A 26,718-nucleotide genomic window follows, 5' to 3' on the forward strand; every position below is an offset into this window, starting at 1 on the left:
GCACCTCCCGGTCCCTGAACTGTGACAGCTGTGTCATTATAAGAACTGCTTTAAGAATTGCTGCCTGAGTTTGATTTCTCCACCTCCTCTTTCCTCCCTGACCCCTTTCCTTGTGCGCCATGTTTGTTTAGACCAGGGTTTTCCCAAACTTGGGTCTCCAGCTGTTTGGGGACTACAACTCCCATCATCCCTAGGTAGCAGGACCAGCGGTCAAGGATGATGGGAAGTGTAGTCCAAAAACAGTTAGAGACCCAAGTTTGGGAAACCCTGGTCTAGACTGTGGGCGAGGACTGTATTAATGGAGTCCCATGGACTACAAGAAGATCAAACTATCCATTCTGAAGGAAATCAGCCCTGAATGCTCACTGGAAGGACAGATCCTGAAGCTGAGCCTCCAATACTTTGGCCACCTCATGAGAACAGAAGGCTCCCTGGAAAAGACCCTGATGTTGAGAAAGATGGAGGGCACAAGGAGAAGGGGATGGCAGAGGACGAGATGGCTGGACAGTGTTCTCAAAGCTACTAACATGAGTCTGACCAAACTGCAGGAGGCAGTGGAAGACAGGAGTGCCTGGTGTGCTCTGGTCCATGGGGTCATGAAGAGTCGGACACGGCTAAACGACTAAACAACAACAACATCATCATCTGGGAGCTCCTTTTGACTCAAGAGCAAGGTATAAATGCTCTCTAATATATATATATATTATAGCAGCATCTTTCAGAATCTAAGCCAGAGAGAGAGATTTCCCATTCGTGCCAACCTGAATTTATTTTAATTGAATGTCCCTGGGGCTGAACACAGGACCATCCGTATGGGAAGAGGGAGCCATTCCCCCTGTGACATTCCCCCTCCTTTTCCGAACACATACCCTGCATGGATTTAGCAAGACCACTTAAAAGTCCTTTCTGGGGATGTCATTGGCAGGAGTGGAGAACCTCGATATATGGCCCTTGGGACTTTCCCAAAGCCATATCCCTCATCAACTCTGCTCCACGCTCTGCTCCTTAAGCACTTTTGCCTTGCTGGGATGTGTCTCTTTCTTGCCAAGATAGCGGATGGAGAGGGTGGGGGTGAGCTTATCTGGTTTTTACATGGCTGGAGTCTCATCTACTGACCTCCTACATTTGTCTCTGGCCATGCCCAGCACCCATAAGTTTCCCCATGACAGAATGCAGCCCTTAGGTTCCCTGGTCTATGGCAACATCTTGTAGCAATGAGTTCCACAGGTCAGTGGCATAGCGTGGGTTCTCAGCACCCGGGGCAAGGCAAGTAATTTGCGCCCCCTAACCCGTGGATTTTAGCACTCGAGTCTCTTCCGCGCCCCCCCCCAGATGTTGCGCCAGGTGCGGCAGGCCCCCCCTGCACCCCCCACGCTACGCCACTGCTCCCACCACAAGTCTTCAGGACAGCCATCCGAAGGCTGGCGCGGGGAGAAGGTCTCTCCGCCCCACCGCCAGCCTTCGGAGGAGGTCCGAGGACAGTGGGGAAGACGCGCTGCGCTTCCCCGCTGTCCCGGAGATTTCCCTATGGGCTTTCGTCTTGCAAAGGAAGCCCATAGGGAAATTTGTTTTGTGAAGCGCCTCCAAAACGGAAAACCCTTTCGTCTAGCGGGTTTTCCGTCTTGCGAGGCGTTCGTCTTGCGGGGCACCACTGTACCTGAGCTCTCTCTGAGAGACTCACCATTTCCCCAGTTGGCTTGGCCCCCAATTTCTCTTACTATAGAATTTGGGGCTGGTGGTGGAGGAAATCATTATTCTTCCCCCTTGCTACCCCCCCCAAAGCATAAGAGAGGGACTCCCAAGAAGGTGAAGCGGGACTTCACCCCAGGGTATCTCGGAAGCCCTCGAGGCAGCGACGCTTCCACCCCCTGGAAACAGCAGGAAGGGAGAGCGCTCTTGTGCCCCGGTCCTGCTTTGAGTGCTTCTCATTGACGCGTCTGCTTGGCCACTCACTCTACATGGGCCCTTGTGGCCTTGATCCAGTAGCCGGGTCCTTCTTTGGAAAGAGCGAGCGCCTCCCTCCGCCCCCGCCACACGGAGCTCAGCCTGCACGTGGGCAGGCCCTTTGCGTCACGTGCGCTTGGCGCGCTGCTCTCTCCAGCTTCCTCCCGGCCGGGCCAGCGGCTCCACCTCTTTTCCTTTGCCTCTTTGAGCCGCTTAATTCCCAGCAAGCAATTAGCAGGCTCGCTCCACCTCCTCCTCCTCCCGGCTTTGCTGCTGCTGCTGCGCGGCTCTTTTCCTCCACTGACGGCGCGCTGCGCCTTGGAGAGGTTCCCGCTTCCTCGAGGGGGGCCAGCCAAACGCGCCCCCCCAAATATTGTGCCCGGTGCGGCCAGCACCCCTGGCACCCCCCACGCTACGCCACTGCCACAGGTAAGATGTTGGCCCTGCTTCTGGCTTTCTGCTTCGCTTCAGCTGCAATGAAGTTAATGAGTTTCTCCCCGATGTTCCTCCTTTTCTTCCGTCTCCCCACTGCAGATATTTAAGCTTTCCTGTATAAGGGAGGTGCTCCTTTCCTGTGTCTCCTCCAGCTCCACAGAAGTTTCGGCTTTGCCAATGACTTCACTCATTTGGTTTCGACATTTATGCAGAGGATGACTACGGGGTTGAATCTGCTCATTTGTTTGTTTCTCTGTTTAAACAAAGCGCTTCTGCACAAACACCGCCCCAAGGAAAAACGCTGCTGGCAGCCACTCCTGTACGAAAAGCAAATTTTTGCTGGAGATGTTGACATTTCAGCTTGGTGACTGGGAGCGACCGCCAAGACCACATAACACTGGTCTTGAAAGACCTACGTTGGCTCCCAGTACATTTCCGAGCACAATTCAAAGTGTTGGTGCTGACCTTGAAAGCCCTAAACCAGGGGTCAGCAACCTAAGGCCCACGGGCCACAAGCAGCCCATGGGGGTCATTTAACCAGCCCACGGACCCCCGCCGCCCGCTCAGCTCCTGTGCGCCGCACTAAACCGGCACGGAACAGAGCAGGAAACGCCTTCTGGATCAGGCCCAATTGCCTTCTGGATCCAGCCTGCGGACAGTCCAGGAATCGCCAGGTGGATCGCCAGCGCATGTTCTTTTCCTCTCCCTCCCTTGGCAGCGGTGGCAGTGCCTCCTCCCTCCCTCCTCCTGGTTTCTCCCCGCCCTGCCTAGAGGAGGAAAGGGGCTGGGCTTTGTTGGTGCCAGCAGCAGCAGCGCTTGAGCGGCCGCCATTTTAAGCAGCCCCTCTCTGGAGCCCTTTTGTAAGCCGCTCATCATCCCTCCTCCTCCTCCGCCGCCAGCCCCTGCTGCTCACAAGACACGGGTAAGCAGCCACTGGGGCTCCCAGGGCTCTTGCATCATTTTCCCCCCAAAATATAGTCCACCCCCCCCACAAGGTCTGAGGGACAATGGACCGGCCCCCTGATGAAAAAGTTTGCTAACCCCTGTCCTAGCCTATTCTCTCCTATGGCTTAGTGCCCCCACTCTGGGTGGCCAGAAGGAGCTATTGCTGCTCCTCTGGAGTCAGCTGACCCGAGGAACCACGCTGGGTCCAACACCTGGGCCTGCTGCTTTTGGAGTGCCTCTTCTTCCTGATCTGGGGATGAGGAAGAAATTAGGCATTTTGATTCACACTTTCATGAGAACCTAGCACATTCTTGCCCTCCCCAAAGCGACGCACAAACTCAACCGGCAGCCATTCGAGATCTGCACCATGAACGAAGGCAGCAAAGCTGCCAGGATCAGCCCCAAACAGAGCCACCCACATCAGCCTCCTGCCTCCTCTCCCCGCCCGGCCTTGGAAATGTTTGCCTTTCTCAGGCACAACTCTGAGCTCTGATTACAACTTTCTCGTACTCCTCCAAGTTCCATCCCACGTGCCAAAAAAAGGATACAGGTTTCTATGTTTGCTCCCACGATGTAGCCGGTTACGTCAAAGTTGATGCGGATGAATTTGCCCTGTCGGTGATAAGAGAAGATGGCTTTTGATACCTGCTAGCACAACATGAGAATTATAGGCTTCCCCAGTCTAACTTAACCAGAATGAAATTGGGAGGGGGTTAGCTGGAAGGGACTCTGCACAGAGATATACAGTGGTGCCTTTGGTTGCGAACGGGTCCATTCCGGAGGCTCGTTCGCAACATGAAAAGAACATGTCTGCGCACATGCAATTCACCACTTCTGTGCATGTGCGTGATGTCATTTTGCATGTCTGCGCATGTGCGAGCGGCGAAACCCGGAAGTACTTCCGGGTCGCCGCAGGACGCAACCTGAAAAAACATAACATGAAGCAAACGTAACATGAGGTATGTCTGTAGTTCTAAAACCATTTTTGGACACATGGGCGGATCTGAATTTTTGAGGGCCACCCCCTCTGGTCACTCCGCTTGCCCTCTCCTAGATCAGCTCCCCCAGCTGCCCAGATAGAGAGAACATGTGCGCATGCAGAGTTCGGTTTTCCCCGAGGGATCTGCGTAAAAGTTGGATCCAGTGGAACTGAGCCTCAAAAATTACATAGAGCTGAAAGAGGAAGAGAATTCTTCCGATTCTCCCTTCAGCTCTATGTACTTTCTGAGCGAGAAATGGGTAACTCTCACCACCTCATGACCAAGAGGGCACTGAAGGGCCCCCCCTGGTTTTGTGGGTACCAGAGGAAGACCTTAAGGGGGCCATTGCACTGGGGGGTCACACTGGTAACCCCTCGCTTGGCTGATGAGAATTGTGATTGCCGTTGTTTTTCTGGATTCAAGCAGGGATCTCCAGCTCCAATCGTGCCTATTTTCCAGAGGCTGTCCCAGATTTACAGAAGCCATCCCAATTTCTGATTTGAGACAGGAACGTCCAGCTTTTACTTAGGTAAAGGTAAAGGGACCCCTGACCATTAGGTCCAGTCGTGACCGACTCTGGGGTTGCGGCGCTCATCTCGCTTTATTGGCCAAGGGAGCCGGCATACAGCTTACGGGTCATGTGGCCAGCATGAGCAAGCCGCTTCTGGCGAACCAGAGCAGCGCACGGAAACGCCGTTTACCTTCCTGCCGGAGCGGTACCTATTTATCTACTTGCACTTTGACGTGCTTTCGAACTGCTAGGTTGGCAGGAGCAGGGACCGAGCAACAGGAGCTCACCCCGTCGCGGGGATTTGAACCACCGACCTTCTGGTCGGCAAGTCCTAGGCTGTGTGGTTTAACCCACAGCGCCACCCGCGTCCCTAGCTTTTACTTAGGACATCCCTATTTTCATCGGATAAATGCCAGAGGGTATGGGACAATGGATATGCTTTCAAGCACTGTGTCATTGAGATCCATACACCTTGTAGCTTAGTTTCCCAGAAGCAAATGAATGTGCTGGGCCCAGTGCATTCTTGTTGGCACCCCATAGCTCATAGTCAAGTCCCACTTGGTCTATAACATTCAAAGCAGTATTATATCACTTCCAACTTACGAATCGGGAAGAGTTGTCGTTCTTCACGGTTTTGGCATTCCCAAAAGCTTCGAGGATGGGGTTCGCCTGCAGCAGCTGTTTCTCCAGCTCACCCTAAAACGGATTCAAATGCTATTATCCTCAGAAAGAGGACAAGTCTCTCCGCTGTAAACAGTCACACACAAGATGCATACAGAGGCTTCGGCCAAGGCAGGTCCAGCCTTGATTCCCTCCCCTACAGATAAATAATCTCTGTTTTTAAAAAAATGCATGTATATTGTAATGCACACCGCACAGGGCTTTCTTTTGCTATGGGCACCCCAGTCAGCATTCTACTACAACACACACAGCGTAAAGAGGTGGGAACCACAGCACTGGGTATTTTATACCAGTCTAGCCCTCCATACATTGCTGGACTACAATTCCCATCATCCCTGGCTATTGGGGCTGATGGGACTTGGAGTCCAAGAACATCTGGGGAGGCCATGGGTGTCCTGTGCTTTGCACATTCCAGTCTACAAGCATTTTGGAGATTATCTCTGCAAGGGATGTGAATGAGAAGCTTGAAGCGGCCTGCAGTAAATGTTGAGCTCTCTGTTTCTTCCTGCCCCTTGTTTAGCCCGGTGCTGTCCATCGAGCCTCCTCTGGATAGACAAGGCAGCTGGTTGCTGCAGATGAAATCCTTTCTTCGGATGGCTGCAACAGAGGGCAACACAACTCTTTTCACTGTGTGTCCAATGCTCCATCAAAGTCTGGTCATGATACTTCTGGAACGGCCTGCTACGAACTCCTCCCTCCCCCTCAAACCCCGGACCTAGAGTGTCGAAGCGTTTACTCAGCAAGGGGACAATGCTGTAAATTAGGCAAGGGAAAGAAATGGCCAAAAAATAAAAACCTGAAAGGTAATGCAGCACAAAGCAGATTACGCCGCATCTATTAATCATGTTAAATGCAGAGCTTTTGAAAAGGTTGAATATGACAATGCATTATTTTGGGTTTTTAAAAAATATCCAGATTCCCCAACCCCTGTGCAAATGCATGCATGCAGTTACACACGGATGATGATGATGAACACACACACACACACACAAGCCATGCAATGTATCCAGGCAAATGCTAATTAAGCAGATTCTGAAAGCAATGACAACAGGCCAGTTAACAGATTTAGGTCAAAGAAAGAGGAAGGCGGAATATCGGAGGCGAATCCACAAGAGGCATACTTTGCTTTGGGCTTCTATACGGTCTCCTCCACTCATCACCTGTGGTGATTATGAATCAGCTCCAGGTGACTAGATAGCAAAATTTCCGTGAACTGGAAGAGAACGGTTTCCTTTTTTTCCTTTCAAGCTGTCAATATGGGTGAATAACTATGTTTCATTTCTTCGCCACTAGGCCAGTTGTTTGGAGAGGAGTGGACAGAGGGACAAGTAACATCTGTAGACTATGCTGTGCAGAACAGCTGTTCAATTGGCACTTTGCTTCTGGAGTTTTAGTCAAGTCATTCTCTGCCAAGAGCTGAAGGAATACTGGATCATTTATGAAACCAGAACTGAACTTTCAAAATTACTGATGGACAAGGAGCCCCACATGTGAGGTTTCCATTGTCCTTGGGGGGGGTGCTTTGTGAAAGCACCAATCAAAAAGGCCTCTGAAACCTTGGAGATCAGAACTAGGGTTGTGTCCACACCATACATTTAAAGCACACACATTTTCCCAAAAAGAATTCAGGGAACTGTAGTTTGTTGAGGATGCAAAGGGCTACCATTGCCAGGACCCTTAACAGACTACCATTCTCAGGGTTCTTTTGCAGGGCAGGGAATACACTTCAAATGTGCCCTAAATGTCTGGTTTGTACACAAACTAGAGGTCTCTGCCATGTCTCACTCAGCTGCTCTTTCCCGCATAACTGGCGCCTATCGCTGCTGCAAAACTGCCAAGTCTGTATTAAATAAATTCCCAAAGTTTAAAGCTTACCGTATTTTTTGCTCTATAAGACTCACTTTTTCCCTCCTAAAAAGTAAGGGGAAATCTGTGTGCGTCTTATGGAGCGAATGCAGGATGCACAGCTATCCCAGGAGCCAGAACAGCAAGAGGGATTGCTGCTTTCACTGCACAGCGATCCCTCTTGCTGTTCTGGCTTCTGAGATTCAGAATATTTTTTTTTCTTGTTTTCCTCCTCCAAAAACTAGGTGCGTCTTGTGGTCTGGTGCGTCTTATAGAGCGAAAAATACTAATTCTTTTGCATGGCAATTGTTATAACCTGGCCACTTTGAAGGCATGCGGAAGGAGGTTTGTTGCAGGTGTAGCACAGGGCAGGCAGCAAGCAATGTCAAAAAACGAACAGCGTGCAAGCAGACCAGGATGATGTCAATCAACTACCACACTGTGATCCTTGGGGAGAGTAAGGCACTCTTTCAAAAGCGGTCCAGTTTGAAGCGCATCACCGCTCGGAAACGACACTTCTGGCCACAAGTTTGCTCTTCCGAGATGTGTTGGAAAGAGGAAACGATTCCAGTGTGCAAAACCGAGCAGTGCTACTGGGAAAAGCAACTCTCGTGGCCTCAGTTCTCATGAAGACTGTGATTCTGGGAGCAAGACCAGCTGAAACCCAGACCGCTAACTCCGACGATGGTGTGTTTGAGATCAGGGCATTGGGAAAACATACACGTGAACACTATTGTTGCCCTGAGCCATGAGGGATCTTGTCACATCGAACCATTGGGTGATTTCTTCTAGAAGGTGGAGTGCAAAAACACCATGCAGATCTACACTCCGTGCCTTTGTATATATATACACACACACACACCAAATAATCCAGGTTACTCACGTAAGCAAAAGATGGACCTTGCTGCAGTCAGATAACACGGCATAAAACAGTTGTCAGTATCATTCCCGTCACATCCCGAAATACTTTTCTTTAAAAAAGGTGTTTCCACCTGAATTCACAATCCACAGCGGCAGGTGTTTATATGTATGTATGCATGTATATTATATATGCAAACAGACACACAACACACCTCCTCAAGGAAAATAGAGGCAGAAGGACCAACCTGTGGATCTGCACTGGTACGTTTAGATATGACCTAGATCCAAACAAATAAATGTTTTGCTTGGGGGGGGGGAGGAAATATAGGTGGTAGATTAGTCTTAAATTGAGCTCTCCACTTTTTCACATCAACCTGCCATTTTTCTTTTAAGCCCTCGTGAAAATTCATCAGAATCTGAGTGCGGATTTCTTCTAACAGGTGCATTAAAAAAAACATCACTTCTGCCAAATGCAACATTTGCTGGGATCTTACTGTCACCAATATTGGCATATATTGCATGTTTTACGTTTATGGAATGCATTGCTGCACACAGGAATTGGCTAGAGGGCCACACTGCAAAAATTTGGGGAAGTGCAGATTTTGGAAGGCACCCGGTTCACATCTTGTTTCGGACAGGTCCATGTTAAAATATGCAAGCTGAATTGAATTTCTACGCTGTCCCTAACTCCCAACTCCCATCTCCCCTGACCATTGGCCATATTGGCTGGGGGCTGATGGGAGATGGAGTCCCACATCACCCAGAGAGCCACAGGTCACCCCGCAGGCCTGATGGAAGGAAAGGATCCAGCCCTGTCTCACCCATAAACTTTAAAGATGGAGAGGGGACTTCCACATTTCCCCAGCATCAGCAGCTCCCCAGAGGAGGAGCCGCATATGGAAAGCTATGCGCTCTTCTCCTGCCTGCCTGCGCTTAAGGAGGGGATGTCAAACAAAGAGCCCTTTTTCCATAAACACACAGGGGTTGTGACATAACTGTGTCCTCTCAGTAATATGTCAGCAATTTGGCAATGAAAGGGATGCTGAAAACGGCCTGAGCTGCAAAGCAGCCGGCCTGGTCCAGGTACCATCATTCGCTAAAGACTATCCCAGTGCTCCCCTAGGAGACATTTGCATTGTTTTTGTTTGTTGAGACAGAACAGGCTGCTCCAGAAAATCCTTACCGTGATGCTGGTGTCCTTCTTGCCCTTGTGAGAGGAGGCCACGACAGCCAGATACTGAATGACTTTCTTGGTGTTTTCCGTTTTGCCGGCACCAGATTCCCCTCTAAGGAGGAAAGGAGAGGAGAGAGGGAAGGTAGAATTGCATTTCTTTCCCACCACTCAACAATCAGGGAAAGGGAAAAGGTAAAGGACCCCTGGACAGTTAAGTCCAGTCAGAGGTGACTATGGGGTTGCGGCGCTCATCTCGCTTTCAGGCCGAGGCAGCTGGTGTTTGTCCACAGACAGCTTTCCAGGTCATGTGGCCAGCAGGACTAAACCGCTTCTGGAGCAACGGAACACCGTGACAGAAACCAGAGCGCACGGAAACACCGTTTACCTTCCCACCACGGCGGCACCTATTTATCTACTTGCACTGGTGTGCTTTTGAACTGCTAGGTTGGCAGGAGCTGGGACAGAGCAACAGTAGCTCACCACATCATGGGGATTTGAACTGCCAACCTTCTGATCGGCAAGCCCAAGAGGCTCAGTGGTTTAGACCACAGCGCCACAAGCTGAGTGTTATTCTACTTCCACTAGGGGAGAGGGAGGGAGGGAGGGAGGGAGGGAGGGAGGGAGGGAGAGACAGACCCAGCCAAGATGAAGCCCATTCATTCTGATGTCTGCTGGCCCCCAGAGAATGACCACTCCCCATATTAAGTGGGGGGCACCCTTTGTGTGGCCGCATGCAGCCCCCTGGACCCTATGCGGCACCATTAGCACAGGCTTGGCTTCGCCTTCCCCAGGTGGGATACCTGGAGGTCTCCGCCTACCTCAGCCAGTTGCCCAATCCCGCCTAGGGAGGCGTTGCCACGGTGATCAGGCCAGGTAGGGGGAGGGACCACCTGCCCACACAATAGGGGGAGGATCTTACCTGGGAATCGTCAGTTGGCTCCAAAGCTTCTCCCACCCTACCCACGCTCAGTTAAGACTTATTTGCAGGTTAACCTTTTCTCCACAGGTACATGGGTGCTGCTACGTTAAGGTCGCTGTTAAAGGGCCGGAAAGGAATTCTCCTGCATTGGCAGGTTTGCCTTTACTGTAGCAAAACGTCACAACTTTGGCAGTATCAGGCCTTGGGTGGAATCCTTAGTCTATCTTCCCTAAATGGGGAAGGGCGTTCAGTGGTGACCCACGCCCCCCTCCTCTTTGCGGTGGCAATACCAGGGTTCCCTTTAAAAGGGTTATTTGAGGGGAGGCTTGTCATTGCTCTCCCCTGCGACGGCGGCGTAATGGGGACAGGCTTGCTCTGCTTGAACATACGTTCAGCCCACCCCACTCCCCATAACCCTGATGTTCCCCAGATCCCCGGTGGGGGACTGGGAGGGATAAACCCCCAATGCCTGAGCCAAGGTCTACCCACATCTGAAACATAATCAAGTTGTAGCCAATTTTAATCCCATAGCACGTTGTCTTGAGTCTTTATTCCACACGGGGGCCGCCCAGGGTTTGGGGGACTCCGCCTGTCCATGCAAATGCTAGATTAAACACACATACTTAATTTTATTATATTTGCTGTACTCAATGGAGTCAACCATTACTTTAGGTTGTTTATATTTATGAGTTTGCAAGATGAGAAGGGCTGTTTAGGGCAGCCCTGTTTAGGGAAGCTTTTAATGTTTAATAGACGATTGTATTTTAATATTTTGTTGGAAGCAGCCCAGAGAGGCTGAGGAAACCCAGCCAGATGGGCAGGGTATAAATAAATTATTATTATTATTATTATTATTATTATTATTATTATTATTATTATTATTATCATCATCAACCCTGCTGCTCTCCATTTTATCCTCCCAGCAACCCTGCAAGGTAGGGTAGACTGTGAGACAGCAGCTGCCCCAGAGTCACCCAGTGGACTTTGTGGCTAAGCAAGGATTTGAACCCTTTTCTCCCAGGACCTAGTTTAGCACTCTAACCACTATTCCACACTGGCTTTCATACTGCTTGCCACTTATCCAATATTAAACTGAGAGGAGTAAGGAGTCCTAAAGGGCTGGAGAGCTTTTTGCCTTGGTTCCAAGTTCCTTCAGTCTTGAATGAACATCTTTTAAAATATTGGGGGAAGGATGTGGAAACAACACGAAGACATAGATAGCTATCGCAGGAGTGGATAACCAAGCCTTAAAGCTTACTCATTTGTCTGGGATGTCGTCCAGGGGTTTGGAAATATCCACAGCTGGGTGTTTGGGCTTACAAATGTTATTTCACATTATCTCTAACCTGGCCCTCAGTCCCTGCCTGGCCCTTGATTCTCTCCCTAGGGCTACATACCCTTCACCGGCCCTGCTCTGCACCTTCCTTAAGTGTTTTTGCCTGACTGGAATGTGCCCTTCGACTCTGAAAATGTCTCTTGCTTGCCTGGACGGAGGACCGAGGGGACAGGGTGTATAGAAAGTAGCCAACTGTACAAAGGCAACATTTACATTTGTTGCTCTCCTTCAGGGGTAGGCAACCTAGGGTCCATGGGCCGCAAGCAGCACATGGGGGTTGTTTAACCGGCCCACGAGCCGTCCCTGAAACAAGCTACCGGCTCAGTGAGTCCCCGTGCGCTGCACTAAACTGGCGCAGCACGGCGCAGAGACTCGCTTCCGCGGCACCGGAAATCGCATCTGCGCAGATACCGGAAATCACAGGGATCTCCACTGGAGTGAACTGGCCCAGGCGAGGCAAACCTTGCCGATCCCTGCGTCTCCTTGCTCCTGCCTCGGACTCCGCCCACCATTGCCATGTGGCCCCCAGAAGCTTTCACAGAAGGGTTTGTGGCCCTCGGTCTGGAAAAAGGTTCCCCGTTCCCGTCGGAACAGTAACTAAGAGCAGGGACTAGATGGTTCCATCCGGGAGAACAGTCCCCAATTAATCTGCCTCCCCAACATCCTCTTGTATTCCTGAAGTGAAGACACAAACGCATCAAGGAAGCAAGGGAACTGATGCATTTTCTTTCTTTTAAAAAAGAAGGACATTTGCAGAGGAGTTAAGAGTGAATCTGCCTGAGGTTCCTTTGATCTTGGAGCTGTTCCACCAACTTCGCTCTGCTCAATTCCTTTTCCTAATTAGGAGGTGCTTCTCAAACACCGGCCCACAGATAAATGTCCATGCGACAGCCCCACATGCGCACCCGAGAGGAGGAAGGAAGGAGGGTGCTTGGCATTGGCACCAAGCCTTAAGAAGGCTAGACGCTGTTTCTTCCTAGGGTGCTGTTCCGTGGAGGAAGCCACAACTGTTTAAAGTGCTGCAAGACTACTTTAAGAGCAGTTTGTTAAGGGTGCCGAAAGTTGTCAGGAGACCCTTTGCAGGGCTACAATTCCCAGAGCTCCCAGGGAAGGAGGGCTGACGGTTAAACCACTGTGGGAATTGTAGCTCTGTAGAAAACTACAGTCCCTAGTAGGAAAGCTGTGACTTCTAAATATATGGTGAGTATATTGTATATATTTAGAAGTCATAGCTTTCCTACTAGGGACTGTAGTTTGCTACAGAGGTACAATTCCCACAGTGGTTTAACCACAATGGTTTAATATATGGTGAGTATGTTGCTTAACTGGGACGCGGGTGGCACTGTGGGTTTAACCACAGAGCCTAGGACTTGCCAATCAGAAGGTCAGCGGTTCGAATCCCCGCAATGGGGTGAGCTCCCATTGCTCGGTCCCTGCTCCTGCCAACCTAGCAGTTCGAAAGCACGTCAAAGTCCAAGTAGATAAATAGGTACCACTCTGGCAGGAAGGTAAACGGCGTTTCTGTGCGCTGCTCTGGTTCACCAGAAGCGGCTTAAGTCATGCTGGCCACATGACCCAGAAGCTGTACACCGGCTCCCTTGGCCAATAAAGCGAGATGAGCGTTGCAACCGCAGAGTCGGCCACGACTGGACCTAACGGTCAGGGGTCCCTTTACCTTTATGTTGCTTAACTGGTGCCTGGCTACAGCATCCCCATTCCTCTCAAACAAACTAAGGAAAATCCCCACAACACTAAACAGGTTCACACAGACCATGCTTAAAGGAAGGAGAAGTAGGTAAACTGTCCCTGACCCCATCCCCACTAATTCCCCTGGCACACCACCCATTATTCCACCACGCAGCACAAAACCTCCTGATAAAAACCTGGCAAGCCAAAGGCTTATACAGTGGAAGCTTGGGTCGCGAATGTGATCCATGCGGGAGGCACATTCGCAACCTGCAGCATCCGGAATCCTCAGCGCCATGTCTGCGCACATGCGGGTTGCGATTTGGTGCTTCTGCACATGCACAAAGTGTGACTTAGTGTTTGTGTGCATGCGCGAGCACCGAATCCCGGAAGTAACCTGTTCCGGTACTTCCGGGTTTGGCGCGATGCGCAACCCGAAGACGCACAACCTGAAGCTTCTGTAACCCGAGGTATGACTGTACTGCCTAGCAGACTTCTACAAAAATAACAAAGCCATATCAACACATCGCTGAAGAATTGATGCTTTTGAATTATGGTGCTGGAGGAGACTCTTGAGAGTCCCATGGACTGCAAGAAGATCAAACCTACCCACTCTTAAGGAAATCAGCCCTGAGTGCTCACTGGAAGGACAGATCCTGAAGCTGAGGCTCCAATACTTTGGCCACCTCATGAGAAGAGAAGACTCCCTGGAAAAGACCCTGATGTTGGGAAAGATGGGGGGCACAAGGAGAAGGGGACGACAGAGGACGAGATGGTTGGACAGTGTTCTCGAAGCTACTAACATGAGTTTGACCAAACTGCGGGAGGCAGTGGAAGACAGGAGTGCCTGGCGTGCTCTGGTCCAGGGGGCCACGAAGAGTCGGACACGACTAAACGACTCAACAACAACAACAACAACAACACAAAGAGATACAAGACAAACTAGGAGGCACCCAAATGCCCTGGCTAACACACCCCAACTGGTGCCTGGCTGTCGCTGGTAATGAGGCCAGAAGGACCATTGGTCAGATCCGGCAAGGCAGTGCTCCTGTGTTCTTAAGGGAGGACTTGTGAGCTCTCTGTCCAGGCCCCTCTGAAGTGAACAGCTCTGGAGCAGGATAAACTCTGCCTAAGGACCCAGCCTCTTTCTTCAAATGGATTCTTTGGGGGGGATGATGAACCCTGATCTAGCACAGTTTCAAGTCTGCCTGCAGCTTCACATGGGGCCCGAAGCTGAAATATGTGCATGTTTTATTGATAAAAATTAAGTGTTCTGGGAACGGCTCCAGACTAAACATGCCAGTTTGAAGACATTTGCGTAAAAGGCTTTCACATAAATCTACTTTACATCCTTGCTTTTGGGAAGACCAAAAGCGTGCTTAAAAAAAAAAATACATTAACTTCACTTATTATACTTTAGCCATACTTCCTCTTCCACTGAATTTCCTTTGCCCGAGGGCAGGAATGGTTTGCCGGAGACCCTATTTTTCCCTCCCCCAGTTTTGAAATCAGAAATCTGCTAGGCAGACTGCCGCATCAGAGCAAGGATCCCCTTGTTGGATCCCCCTGAAAGGGCCCATCTAATCCAGTATCCTGTTTCTCAAGGGGGGAGGACGAGGACAACAACTAGATACCTCTAGCAAAGCCAACAAGCATGGCATGAGAGCATGTATTTTAATATTCTGCTGGAAGCCACCCAGAGTGGCCGGGGAAACCCAGCCAGATGGGCAGGGTATAAATAATAAATTTATTTATTTGTTGTTGTTGTTGTTGTTGTTGTTGTTGTTGTTGTTGCCAGCCAAGCAACTGCTGCTCAGATATAAACTGCCTTTAAACATGGAGGCTCCACACCCAATCGCTTACAGACTGCTGCTATTTCCGAGTGACGTTATGGCCTATTCAAATTGCACAATCATGGTTGACAAGCCAACATTCCCCCCCCCCAACCCAGACTTTTTGCAGTAAGGAAAGTGATGCAGAAAATGTGTGGAATGAGGCTTACTTTCCACAGTGCCCTCCAGCCTCCCAGCAAACAAATCGAGGCGAATGCTTAGCAAACAGGTAACCTGGAAGAGGCTGGTATCTTAAAATCTCCATGCGGCTGCCAATAATATTTAAATATTGCATCATTAATGTTACAGTTCTGTGCCTTCGCCCAGACTTTGCATGAAAAAGATCTCCAGTCTGATTCTCAGCATCTGCATTGAAAGGGGCAGGTAGACGTTGATGCTACCGGAGCTGGGGAGATCTGCTGCCCATCAGTCGGTAGTACAGGACTCAACGGACAACTAACCTGCTCTAAAGCAACTTCCTCCATTCCTAAGTAAATTGACCAAAGTGTTCTGTGAGCCCAAAGTAGCCACTTGCTAGAGAGGTTGGCCACTGCCCCTCTTAGTGAATCAGTACTCTGGCCTATCCAAAAACACACCCAGACTCAGCGCTTCTTTGGGGGGGGGGGTACCCATACAGTGGTGCCTCGCAAGACGAAAAGAATCCGTTCTGTGATTCTCTTCGTCTAGCGGTTTTTTCGTCTTGCAAAGCAAGCCCATTGACGGATTAGCGGATTAGCGATATTAGTGGCTTATCTGCTGATCGGATCAGCTGATAAGCGGCTTAGCGGCTTAGAAAAAGGGGGGAAAGGGAAAAAAACCCGCAGGAACTCGCAAGGCATTGTCGTCTTGCGAAGCAAGCCCATAGGAAAATCGTCTTGCGAAGCACCTCCAAAACGGAAAACTCTTTCGTCTAGCGGGTTTTCCGTCTTGCGAGGCATTCATCTTGCGGGGCACCACTGTACCCCTAAACATTTTGTGAATCTTTGTCCATTTACTGTATTTATTTTTCCCAATTTGAACTATAAAACAGGGATTTTCTTGAGTACAGTGGTACCTCAGGTTACATACGCTTCAGGTTACATATGCTTCAGATTACATACGCTTCAGGTTACAGACTCCGCTAACCCAGAAATAGTATCTCAGGCTAAGAACTTTGCTTCAGGATGAGAACAGAAATCGGGCTCCGGCGGCAGCGGGAGGCCCCATTAGCTAAAGTGCTTCAGGTTAAGAACAGTTTCAGGTTAAGTACGGACCTCCAGAACGAATTAAGTACTTAACCTGAGGTACCACTGTACCTCTAAACATTTTTTTCTAGAAAAAAAAGCACTGCCCAGACTGCAGACTCACAGAGAAAACGCTCCTCTGAAAGCGGATATTTCCTTTAAAACAAAAACATTAAAACAACCTACTACTACTACTGAATCTACTTTTAGCTGCAAGAGTGAGGAGGTGGAGGTGCCTCCCATTTTAGTTCCCAAACATCAAAGCGCCTTGGAGTTTGGAGCAGCTGGCGCTGAGCATTTCTGGCAAGCTATACCTGGAGCTTGTGGTCAACTGCTTGGCAGCAAAGGGTTTGCTATCCAACATGTAATAAAATCTTGCCTTGCTCACTGATATTGCCCCAGACGGCAGCATCACCCTGCACACCTCCCGTTCACAGTCCATTAAAACGGAAGGTAAACAAAGGGCATGGGTGAATCTGTCAATACTGGCTTCTCAGTTTTTCAGTCTTAAATTCAGTTTTCCACATTTCCACATCAGCTTGCATTTTTAAAATAAAGAAAGTCACCATGAAAATTCATCAGAGTCTTAGTGGGATTTTCTCCTAATATCTTCCTATAGACATAAAAACGCAATGCTGTCATCAGGCAGCCTCCCCTGGAGGATGTGTAGTGCCACATCAGTCTTGGATTAGCATGAAGTCAGAGCACAGCCCCTGTTGGAGGATTTGTAATGTAGTTCCCAGAGTTTTTTAACAGTCAATCCCTCTCCCCACGGAACTCTGGGAATTGTAGTTCAGTGATGGGGAACAGGGGTCTCCTGAAAACTCTCAGCACCCTGAACAAACTACAGCTCCCAGAACCTTTTGGGAGAAGCCACAGCTGCCTAAAGTAAGGTTACCAGACGTCCCCATTTCCCGGGGACAGTCCCCGGATTTACAAATCAGTCCCCTGACAAAATCCATCTATTTAGGAGGAAGCTGAAACGTGTCCCCGGATTCATTGAAAAAAATCTGGTAACCGTAGTCTAAAGTAGCCTGGTACTTTGAACGTATAGGGCAAATACACACACTGCACACATATTTTGCAGAGGGCCTTCTCGGTAGTGGCCCCCGCCCTGTGGAACGCCCTCCCACCAGATGTCAAAGAGAAAAATAACTACCAGACTTTTAGAAGACGTCTGAAAGCAGCCCTGTTTAGGGAAGCTTTTAATGTTTAATAGGTTATTGTATGTTAGTGTTTTATTGGAAGCCGCCCAGAGTGGCTGGGGAAACCCAGCCAGATGGGCGGGGTATAAATAAATTATTATTATTATTATTATTATTATTATTATTATTATTATTATTATTATTATTATTATTATATCATCATCCATCCAGGCAAGCAGGGGGCAATATCACCATTCGACGACAAATTCCAGCCAGGGAAAAAGTATTCAAGGATGGTGAGAAGTGCCTGGGAGCGGTTGTAGCCAGGGGAGCATCCTGATGGCGAGTCAGAGAAGATGGAAGAACAACATTTAGTAACTGACCTGCAGTTCCCCACCTCTGTTTTAGTGCCATCAGAGTGCCCAGTGCCACACACTTAGCAGCTATGCAAAAAAAAGGAAGCAATTTTTCAAAAGCATGGGGGGGGGAATTAACAAGCTTCCACAAAATGGAGCTTATAAGCTTGAAATGGGAAAGACAACAAAGGGAGGTGGGTTGGGTAGACAGACAGCTCAGGGCGCCTTTAAAAACAATTCCAAACCTATAGGTTTTGGTCCAGAACATGCTATTCTGTCTAAGAGCTACACATATGTCAACTGATAATATTGGTTGTACTCTCTGCAAGTGAAAATGCGAGCAGAAATCGAAAGGTGTGCATGATCAAACTGGTTCTACTTACGTGCAAAGAATGGACTGGTCTTCTCGATCTGCAGATAAAGAGAAAACAGGTAATAAGTCTGGGATATTCAAGAGTATGGTGAGTTATTTGGGCTTGGTGTCTAGAGTACCTACCATTTCATATAGAAACGAGATCTGAGTCACAGGAATGCAGCAATCTTCAAAAGAGTTTATTAAACATCTACCAGCAACGTCATACTGGGCATTGCTTAGGAATTCAAAGGAACTTTTTTTAAAAGTGCATTTTTGAAAAGTTCAGCCCACCATCTTCATTCAAAATGGCATCCCACTGTATCCAAGCAGAGGCCAAATCCTGCTCCTTGATCTCAAGAGCCACCACGCCAAACTTGACCGTAATGTCTTAAGAGGTGCCAAAATGCATAGCAAGCAAACACCTTTCCAAAATATACCACTGCTTATTTGTTACACAGAAGCAGAAAGAAAGCCATTCTGGCCAAACCATGCCCACGTGCCCTATATGCAACATCACATATGATGTGTGGTGCAGGTAAAGAGACAGCTGGGCTAAAGGGATTTACAGGTACACCGATGGTTTCTGGCACTTTAAAAAACCTCCCTGCGCTGCGCTTTGTAAGCAACAATCAACTGAGTGCCCATGATGTCATTGTGGCACCTGGTGATTGGCATGTGGGCAGCCACGCCCACCTGTCAAACTTGGCCCAGGGGGGACGGATGGGAGAGATAAGGATTCCGATCCAATCCCCCACCCCTGTGCTAAGTGGAGATGCCAAGAGCGGAACTGAATACCTTCTAGCACCCATTGGGACTGTTAGGGCCAAAAGCAGGGAGGTCAACAGTAGGTGGCACCAGAGAGCCCACGACAAGCAGAGCCATCTGATTCTAGTTCTGTTCCCATCTTCCTCTCTGCTGAGTTCTACAAGTGGCAACACTGAGACTAAAGAGGAAGAGGAGGAAGCTGAGAAGCAGGGGCACTCCTGGACCAGTTGGAAGTCGGGTGGCAGGCAAGAGGGAGCTTTTGGTAGGTGACACTTGTCCTAATGCACCAGCCATCATGGTGTGATGGCCTGGGATTCCGATTCGGAGGATGAAACAGAGGAATCCCAGCCTGCACAGGAGTCCCCGCTCCCAGGGCCGGCTGAACTGGGGCAAGGCCTAGAGGCTGAAGAGCTTGCACCTGTGGCAGTGCAGCAGGAGCTGGCCCCAGGTGAAGTCCTCCTGGCCCCAGAGGAGCCTGATGACTCAGTGGCCACAGGTGAGCCTCCTCCAGGGCCCAGTAACCCTTCGGCCTCTCCTGATCTGCAGAGGCTTAGGGCAGAGAGGCGAAGGGAACTAGTTGCCCCCAGGAGGAGTGCTCGCCTTAAGGCCAAGGTAGGCGGGGCTCCTGGGGGTCGGGACCGCCCCTGACCTTAGAAGAGGATAAAAGCCCACTCATCCCGGCCCCAGGTTGCGGGAGCAACGTCGTTGTTGGCTTCGGACCTTCCTGTGATCCTGATCCTTGCTCGGCCTCCTGTTCCTGACTAACCGGTACTCCTGATCCCTGCTCGGCTTCCTGTTCCTGACTATCCAGTACTCCTGTTTCCTGCTCGGCCTCCTGTTCCCGACCATCCGGTGTTCCTGTTACCTGCTCAGCCTTCTGTTCCAGCGTTCCTGTTCCCCGCCCGTCTCTCTGCATCGGACCTCGCCCCGCTTCGTGTGGACTCTGCTACATTCACGGTACCTTACCCCCGGGGCCAGCACAGTTTGCTCCCGCCACACCCGCACTCCCCCTTCGTAGGGGTGCGTTCGGGAAGAGCCAGAGGCCATGGAGGACCAGGCGGCTGCACTGGTGACTTTGGCCCAGGAGAACCAGGCCTTAACTCACACCGTGCAGCAGCTCAGTGACGCGGTCGTGGCACTTCAGCGACGCTTAGAAGCCCTACCGGCTCCTGGGGCCTACGCCCCGACTCCTGGCAAGTACCCAGTGGCTTTGCCTGAGAAATTTGATGGAGCCCCGGCCAGCTTTCCTATGTTCCTGGCCCAGGCCAAGCTATATATTCAGGGGCGAGCTCGGAACTTTCCTGACGACCGCACCAAGGTGCACTTTTTGATTAGTTTGTTAAAGGACCAGGCGGCCAAGTGGGCGTTGCCGCTACTCAGGCAAGACTCCCCCTTGCTGGCAGACTATACGGGGTTTTGCAATCGTTTGGAGGCCGCGTTCGGCAACCCCCAGAAAGGGAGTCAAGCCAACCGGGCAATTCGGCGGTTGAGACAGGGCAAGTCCACGGTGGCCGCATACACCACAGAATTCCGGCTGCTGGCACAGGACTTGACCTGGAACGACTCGGCTCTCCGGGACCAGTATCTCGAGGGGCTTTCAGATGAGATACTGGACCAGCTGGCCACGATGGAACGCCCCACCACGCTAGACACCCTTATCCAATGGAGTCTACAGATTGACGATCGGCTAGAGGACCGGCGTCAGGCTCGGGACCGCCGGCACCTCCAGTTCTTGGCCCCAGTGTCGACCAGCAGCCCCACGGGCCCAGCTAAGTCATTGGAGGAACCTATGCAGCTTGGGGCAGTGCGGCCACGCCTCTCCCCCGCAGAGAAGTCGCGGCGTCGGGAGGGGAATCTTTGTCTCTATTGTGGCGGAAGCGGACACTATGCAAGGTCCTGTCCTGAGAAACACCAGCCGCAGGGAAACCACCAAACCCCAGTAGCTGATGGCCCTGGCTACCGGGGGTCCCAAACAGCACAGAATGGGGCCGCACCAATTGAATTACAACACCTTATGGTTCCGGTACATCTATACCCTCCAGGAGGGCCATGGATTCTTACCCATGCGCTGGTGGATTCGGGCGCAACCCGCTCTTATATGGACGCTGCTTTTGCTGCCCAGCATCGGGTGCCACTGCGGAACAAGCCAGAACCGGTGCAGGTGGAGGCAATCGACGGACGGCCCCTGCGCTCGGGTGCCGTCACTCAGGAGACCCAGCCCCTGGTCCTGTGCCTCCAGCAGCACCGTGAGATGCGAACTCTGGATATTGCCTCCATGCCCCGGTTCCCCCTGGTGCTTGGGATGGACTGGCTGGAGGCTCACAATGTGCGGATTGACTGGGTCAAACGGACTGTACACTTCCCAGACCCCAGTTCTCCGGCTGAGACTGAGATGCTAGCAGCTGCGCCCACTGAGGAGGTTGCTGCAACGCTCCCCGCTGAATACCGGGACTATCACGACGTGTTTGAGGAACGGGGGGCAGACCAGCTACCGCCGCATCGGTCCTTTGACTGTGGCATAGACCTCCAGCCCGGAGCGCCTCTACCGGTGAGTCGCTTATACTCGTTAACCGAGCCAGAGCGCGAGGCTTTACAGGACTTCTTGCGCAAGAACCTGGAGCGTGGGTTCATTAGGCCTTCTACCTCGCCCACTGCTGCGCCAGTGCTCTTTGTTAAAAAGAAATGTGGGGAGCTCCGCCTTTGCCATGATTACCGGGCCCTGAACAAAATCACCATCCCGGACCGGTACCCTTTGCCCCTTATTTCGGAGTTACTGGAGCGGGTGCAAGGGGCGCAGGTGTTCACCAAGCTAGACCTCCGGGGTGCCTACAATTTGATTCGGATCCGCGCCGGGGATGAGTGGAAGACCGCATTTGGGACCCGGTACGGACAGTTCGAATACCTGGTTATGCCCTTTGGTTTGTGCAACGCGCCTGCTGTGTTCCAACGGTACATCAACCACGTGTTCCAGGACCTGCTAGACAAGTATGTGGTGGTGTACTTGGATGACATTCTGGTTTACTCCCGTGACCCGGCGTGCCACGAAGGCCATGTCCGGACCGTGCTGCAGCGCTTGCGCGAGCATCGTCTGTATGCAAAGCTCAGCAAGTGCGAGTTTCATCAGCGGTCAGTGGACTTCCTGGGTCACCGACTCTCACCAGGTGGGGTGCAGATGGATCCTGGGAAGGTGGCAGCGGTTCGAGAATGGGCGGCACCTCGGAACCGCAAGGACCTACAGCGTTTCCTGGGGTTCGCCAACTATTACCGAACCTTCATTGCGGACTATGCTCACCGCACCACCCCGTTGACCCGACTACTGCGCCCCAAGACGCCGTTTTCCTGGGACAAGGAGGCGGAGGAGGCGTTTCAAGGGTTGAAGGCCTGTTTCCAGAGAGCGCCAATCTTGCAGCATCCGGATCCTTCTCGACCCTTTGTGGTAGAGACTGACGCCTCCAGTACGGCTCTCGGTGCCGTCTTGTCTCAGCAGCACGGACCGGAAGCGCCACTTTTACCCTGCGCCTTCTATTCCCGCCAGCTCCTCCCAGCGGAGCGTAACTATACTGTGTGGGAGCGGGAACTACTGGCTATCAAGGTAGCCTTCGAGGTCTGGCGCCACCATCTTGAGGGGGCACGACATCCGGTGGAGGTGAGAACCGACCACCGGAACCTGGAGTACCTCCAGACCACCCGCAAGCTGAACCAAAGACAGATCCGGTGGGCGTTGTTCTTTTCCCGGTTCCAGTTTCGGATCCGCTACATCCCTAGCTCTCAGAATCAGAAGGCGGATGCTCTGTCCCGGAAACCTGAAGACAACGCAGACACGGTACAGCAAGCAGAACCCACCACGATTCTACCTCCGGCTGCATTCCTGGCCACCCAGGAGGCGCAGCCACTGCAGGTTCGGGTGCGGGAACAGCAGCGGGTCGACGCTTGGGCCCAGGATCGTCTCCGGGAGCTGGCTGAAGGGTCCAGTCCACAATATCCGGGGCTGGTCCTGCATCAGGGCCTGCTGCTGCACCACGGTCGTCTGTACGTCCCGCCAGGGCCACTACGGCTGGAGGTTCTCCGGATGGCCCATGATGCCCCAGCAGCAGGGCACTTTGGACGGTATCGGACCACCCATTTGGTCAGTCGGGAGTTTTGGTGGCCCCGCCTGAAGGCTGACGTGGCTCGCTACGTTGCTGGTTGTGATGTCTGCCGTCGCGCCAAGGGTCCTACCGGGCGACCCCCCGGCCTACTTCAGCCATTGCCAGTTCCACCGCGCCCTTGGCACACGGTTTCGTTGGACTTTATAGTGGAATTACCCTCGTCTCGTGGCTGTACCTGCCTTCTGGTTTTCTCCGACCATTTCACCAAGATGGTACACTGCGCTCCCTGTCCATCTGTACCCACAGCCAAGGAAACTGCGCAGCTGTACCTTCAGCATGTCTTCCGCCTGCATGGACTACCTGAGCGCGTGGTGTCCGACCGGGGCGTTCAGTTCACATCCCGGTTCTGGCGAACATTACACCAGACCCTCGGGACAGAGGTCTGCCTCTCGTCAGCCTACCACCCACAGACCGATGGCCAGACGGAACGGGCGAACGCGGTGCTGGAGCAGTACCTCCGGTGTTACTGCAGCTACCAGCAGGATGACTGGGTCGACCACCTGGCATTGGCGGAGTTCGCCTATAACAACGCGGTGAATGCGTCCACCCAGCAGACCCCGTTCCAGGCCAGCTATGGTTATCATCCACGGCTGTTTCCAGAGGTGCTGCCGGCATCCGCGGTCCCGGCAGTGACGGAGTGGCTTCAAGAGCTCCAGTCCCAGCAACAGCTTTTGGTGGAGCAACTGCACCAGGCCAAGGAAGCGTACAAAGCCCAGGCCGACCGCCACCGCCAGGTGGGGCCGGAACTTCGCGTCGGTGACCTGGTTTGGCTCTCTACTCGCCATCTCCACCCCTCTCGACCTTCACGGAAGTTGGACGCCCGCTTCACCGGCCCGTTCCCTATCGTGGACCAAGTCTCTCCTGTGGCATTCCGTCTCCGGTTACCCGCAACCCTGAAGGTTCACCCGGTCTTCCACAGGTCCCTTTTGAGTCCTGTGGCCCCACCCGACGAGTTCCACCCGAACCGTCCCCAACCGCAGCCAGTGTTGGTTCGGGGAGAGCCTGAGTACGAGGTGGAACGCATCCTGGACTCCCGATACCGCAGGGGAAAGCTACAGTATCTCATTGACTGGAAGGGGTACGGACCGGAGGACCGTTCCTGGGAACCAGCGGCCAACGTCCACGCACCTGCCTGCCTCCGAGAGTTCCATGCGACGTACCCCGGCAAGCCGGGTCCGGACCCTCGGTTGAGGGGGGGGCCTGGGAGGGGGGATGGTGTGATGGCCTGGGATTCCGATTCGGAGGATGAAACAGAGGAATCCCAGCCTGCACAGGAGTCCCCGCTCCCAGGGCCGGCTGAACTGGGGCAAGGCCTAGAGGCTGAAGAGCTTGCACCTGTGGCAGTGCAGCAGGAGCTGGCCCCAGGTGAAGTCCTCCTGGCCCCAGAGGAGCCTGATGACTCAGTGGCCACAGGTGAGCCTCCTCCAGGGCCCAGTAACCCTTCGGCCTCTCCTGATCTGCAGAGGCTTAGGGCAGAGAGGCGAAGGGAACTAGTTGCCCCCAGGAGGAGTGCTCGCCTTAAGGCCAAGGTAGGCGGGGCTCCTGGGGGTCGGGACCGCCCCTGACCTTAGAAGAGGATAAAAGCCCACTCATCCCGGCCCCAGGTTGCGGGAGCAACGTCGTTGTTGGCTTCGGACCTTCCTGTGATCCTGATCCTTGCTCGGCCTCCTGTTCCTGACTAACCGGTACTCCTGATCCCTGCTCGGCTTCCTGTTCCTGACTATCCAGTACTCCTGTTTCCTGCTCGGCCTCCTGTTCCCGACCATCCGGTGTTCCTGTTACCTGCTCAGCCTTCTGTTCCAGCGTTCCTGTTCCCCGCCCGTCTCTCTGCATCGGACCTCGCCCCGCTTCGTGTGGACTCTGCTACATTCACGGTACCTTACCCCCGGGGCCAGCACACATGGGCAAAGCCAGTGACCTAGCACTGAGTTTCTGCTTCTCATGACTTCTGAGCATCCGGACAAGTCTCTGTATCCAGTGGCGTAGCGTGGGTTGTCAGCACCCGGGGCAAGGCAAGTAATTTGCGCCCCCTAACCCATGGATTTTAGCACTCGAGTGTGAGCGCGGCCCCCCCCAATGTTGCGCCCGGCCCCCCTGCACCCCCCCACACTATGCCACTGGGGCTGGGGGCGAGCGAAGGAGCCAAGGACCCCCCCAAATGCTCAGCAGGAATTTATTAAATTTATTATTTGCGGAGCCCCCGCGGGCCGAGGCAGCCGAAGCCCCCTGCCCTCGGGCTCCTCCCCGCCCCCTCCTCTCCTTGGGCTGTAGGTGGAGCTCCAGATCCAGGCTTGGCGAGCGCCTCTCCTCCTTCGGCCGGGTCCGGGGGCTTCCAGCCGTGCTCCGTCCTCGCCCCCCCCCAGCGGCTGAGACCTGCGCTGAGAGCCGGAGCCAGCAGTGCCCCCTTCTGCCGGGAGACCCTCGCCCGCCCGCCGGCTTCCTCTCGGGGGGTTTTGGGGAGCGCAGGGCGCGGCGAGGCCCCTCGGAGCTCTCCTCCCTCCCAGTCGGCAGAAGCAGCCTCCACCTGTGGCTGGGCCGAGGGGATGGCGGTGGCGGTGGCGGCGGGGTGCGGAGGCTGCCCGTGCCCGGCCAGGCGTCGGTGGCGACGTCGGCGCTGCTGCAGCGGCTGCTCCTCCTGCGAGCAGTGAGTGGAGCGCAGCCGCGGCGGCGGCGGGGGGCGCGCGCTAGGGCGCAAGGCTGACGGTGGCGGCGGGGAGCCCGGCGGAGGAAGGAACTTGTCCCTTCCCTCTAGACTCGCGCCCCCCCAGATGTTGCGCCCGGTGTGGCCGGCACCCCTGGCACCCCCCACACTACGCCACTGTCTGTATCGCTTGCCAATCCTGTGCATTGGGGGATCAGCAGAAAACCAGAGGCGCTCACAATGCGCGCACAATACTTTTATTTTTATCACACTCCCTAGGTTAGCAACAATGGACTTCTTGGTTTTTGTCCTCTGGGACAACATTGAAGACAAAAGGTTAAAGATTCAAGTTGTTTCTATTTCAAAAATAGAAACGGACAAGTTCCCAATAGAACGGTGGTTCTTTAAACATGGGTCCACAACGGATGTGATGTTTTTGGACAGTTCCCGGGGCTGCCACAAAAACCAAGAGAGAAGAAACTGACGTAACAGCGATGTAGGCCAGACTGCAATCCCTCTCTCCTCCTAAACTCTGGGGCTGCATATACACCATACATTTAAAGCAGCGGCGTAGCGTGGGTTGTCAGCACCCGGGGCAAGGCAAGTAATTTGCGCCCCCTAACCCCTAACCTGCCGCCGCTGCCAGCTTCTTCTTGCTGCTGCCTGGTCTGGTCTGGTGTGGTTCTCTCCCGCGCTCAGCGCTGCGCTGGATGGCCGCTGCACTGTCCCTCCCCCAGATAGTCCCTCGCTCTCTCTTCGCACCGCACGCCTGGCACCCCCCCCCACAGTGGGCGGCGACCCAGCGGCTCGGATCGGATTCGCACAGCCAGCACTGCAGTGAGAGAGAGTGAGTGAGCCAGGTAGGGGCAGAGAGCTGCGAGTGCGAGCGCACGCCCCCCCCCCAGATGTTGCGCCCGGTGCGGCCGGCACCCCCTG

General features: G+C 52.7%; 1 protein-coding gene across 7 annotated transcripts in view; it reads right to left on the reverse strand.

The window, feature by feature from the left end:
• The window catches only part of MYH11 (myosin heavy chain 11), a 109,809-nt gene that overhangs the window by 51,563 nt on the left and 31,528 nt on the right, over nucleotides 1-26,718 (reverse strand). For 5 of the 7 annotated variants that reach the window (XM_083474114.1, XM_083474117.1, XM_083474113.1 and 2 more), the window contains exons 4-7: nucleotides 18,257-18,284; nucleotides 9,386-9,488; nucleotides 5,419-5,511; nucleotides 3,873-3,936 (exon numbers count right to left, since the gene is read on the reverse strand). In XM_083474114.1, the coding sequence (XP_083330240.1) occupies nucleotides 3,873-3,936; nucleotides 5,419-5,511; nucleotides 9,386-9,488; nucleotides 18,257-18,284 (288 nt within the window). Of the gene's footprint in view, nucleotides 1-3,872; nucleotides 3,937-5,418; nucleotides 5,512-8,224; nucleotides 8,246-9,385; nucleotides 9,489-18,256; nucleotides 18,285-26,718 lie in introns of all 7 variants that reach the window. The other 2 variants (XM_083474112.1, XM_083474115.1) reach the window with 1 other exon arrangement.

This window comes from Podarcis liolepis (genome assembly GCF_965112155.1).
Source record: "Podarcis liolepis genome assembly, chromosome: 14".
NCBI lineage: Eukaryota > Metazoa > Chordata > Lepidosauria > Squamata > Lacertidae > Podarcis > Podarcis liolepis.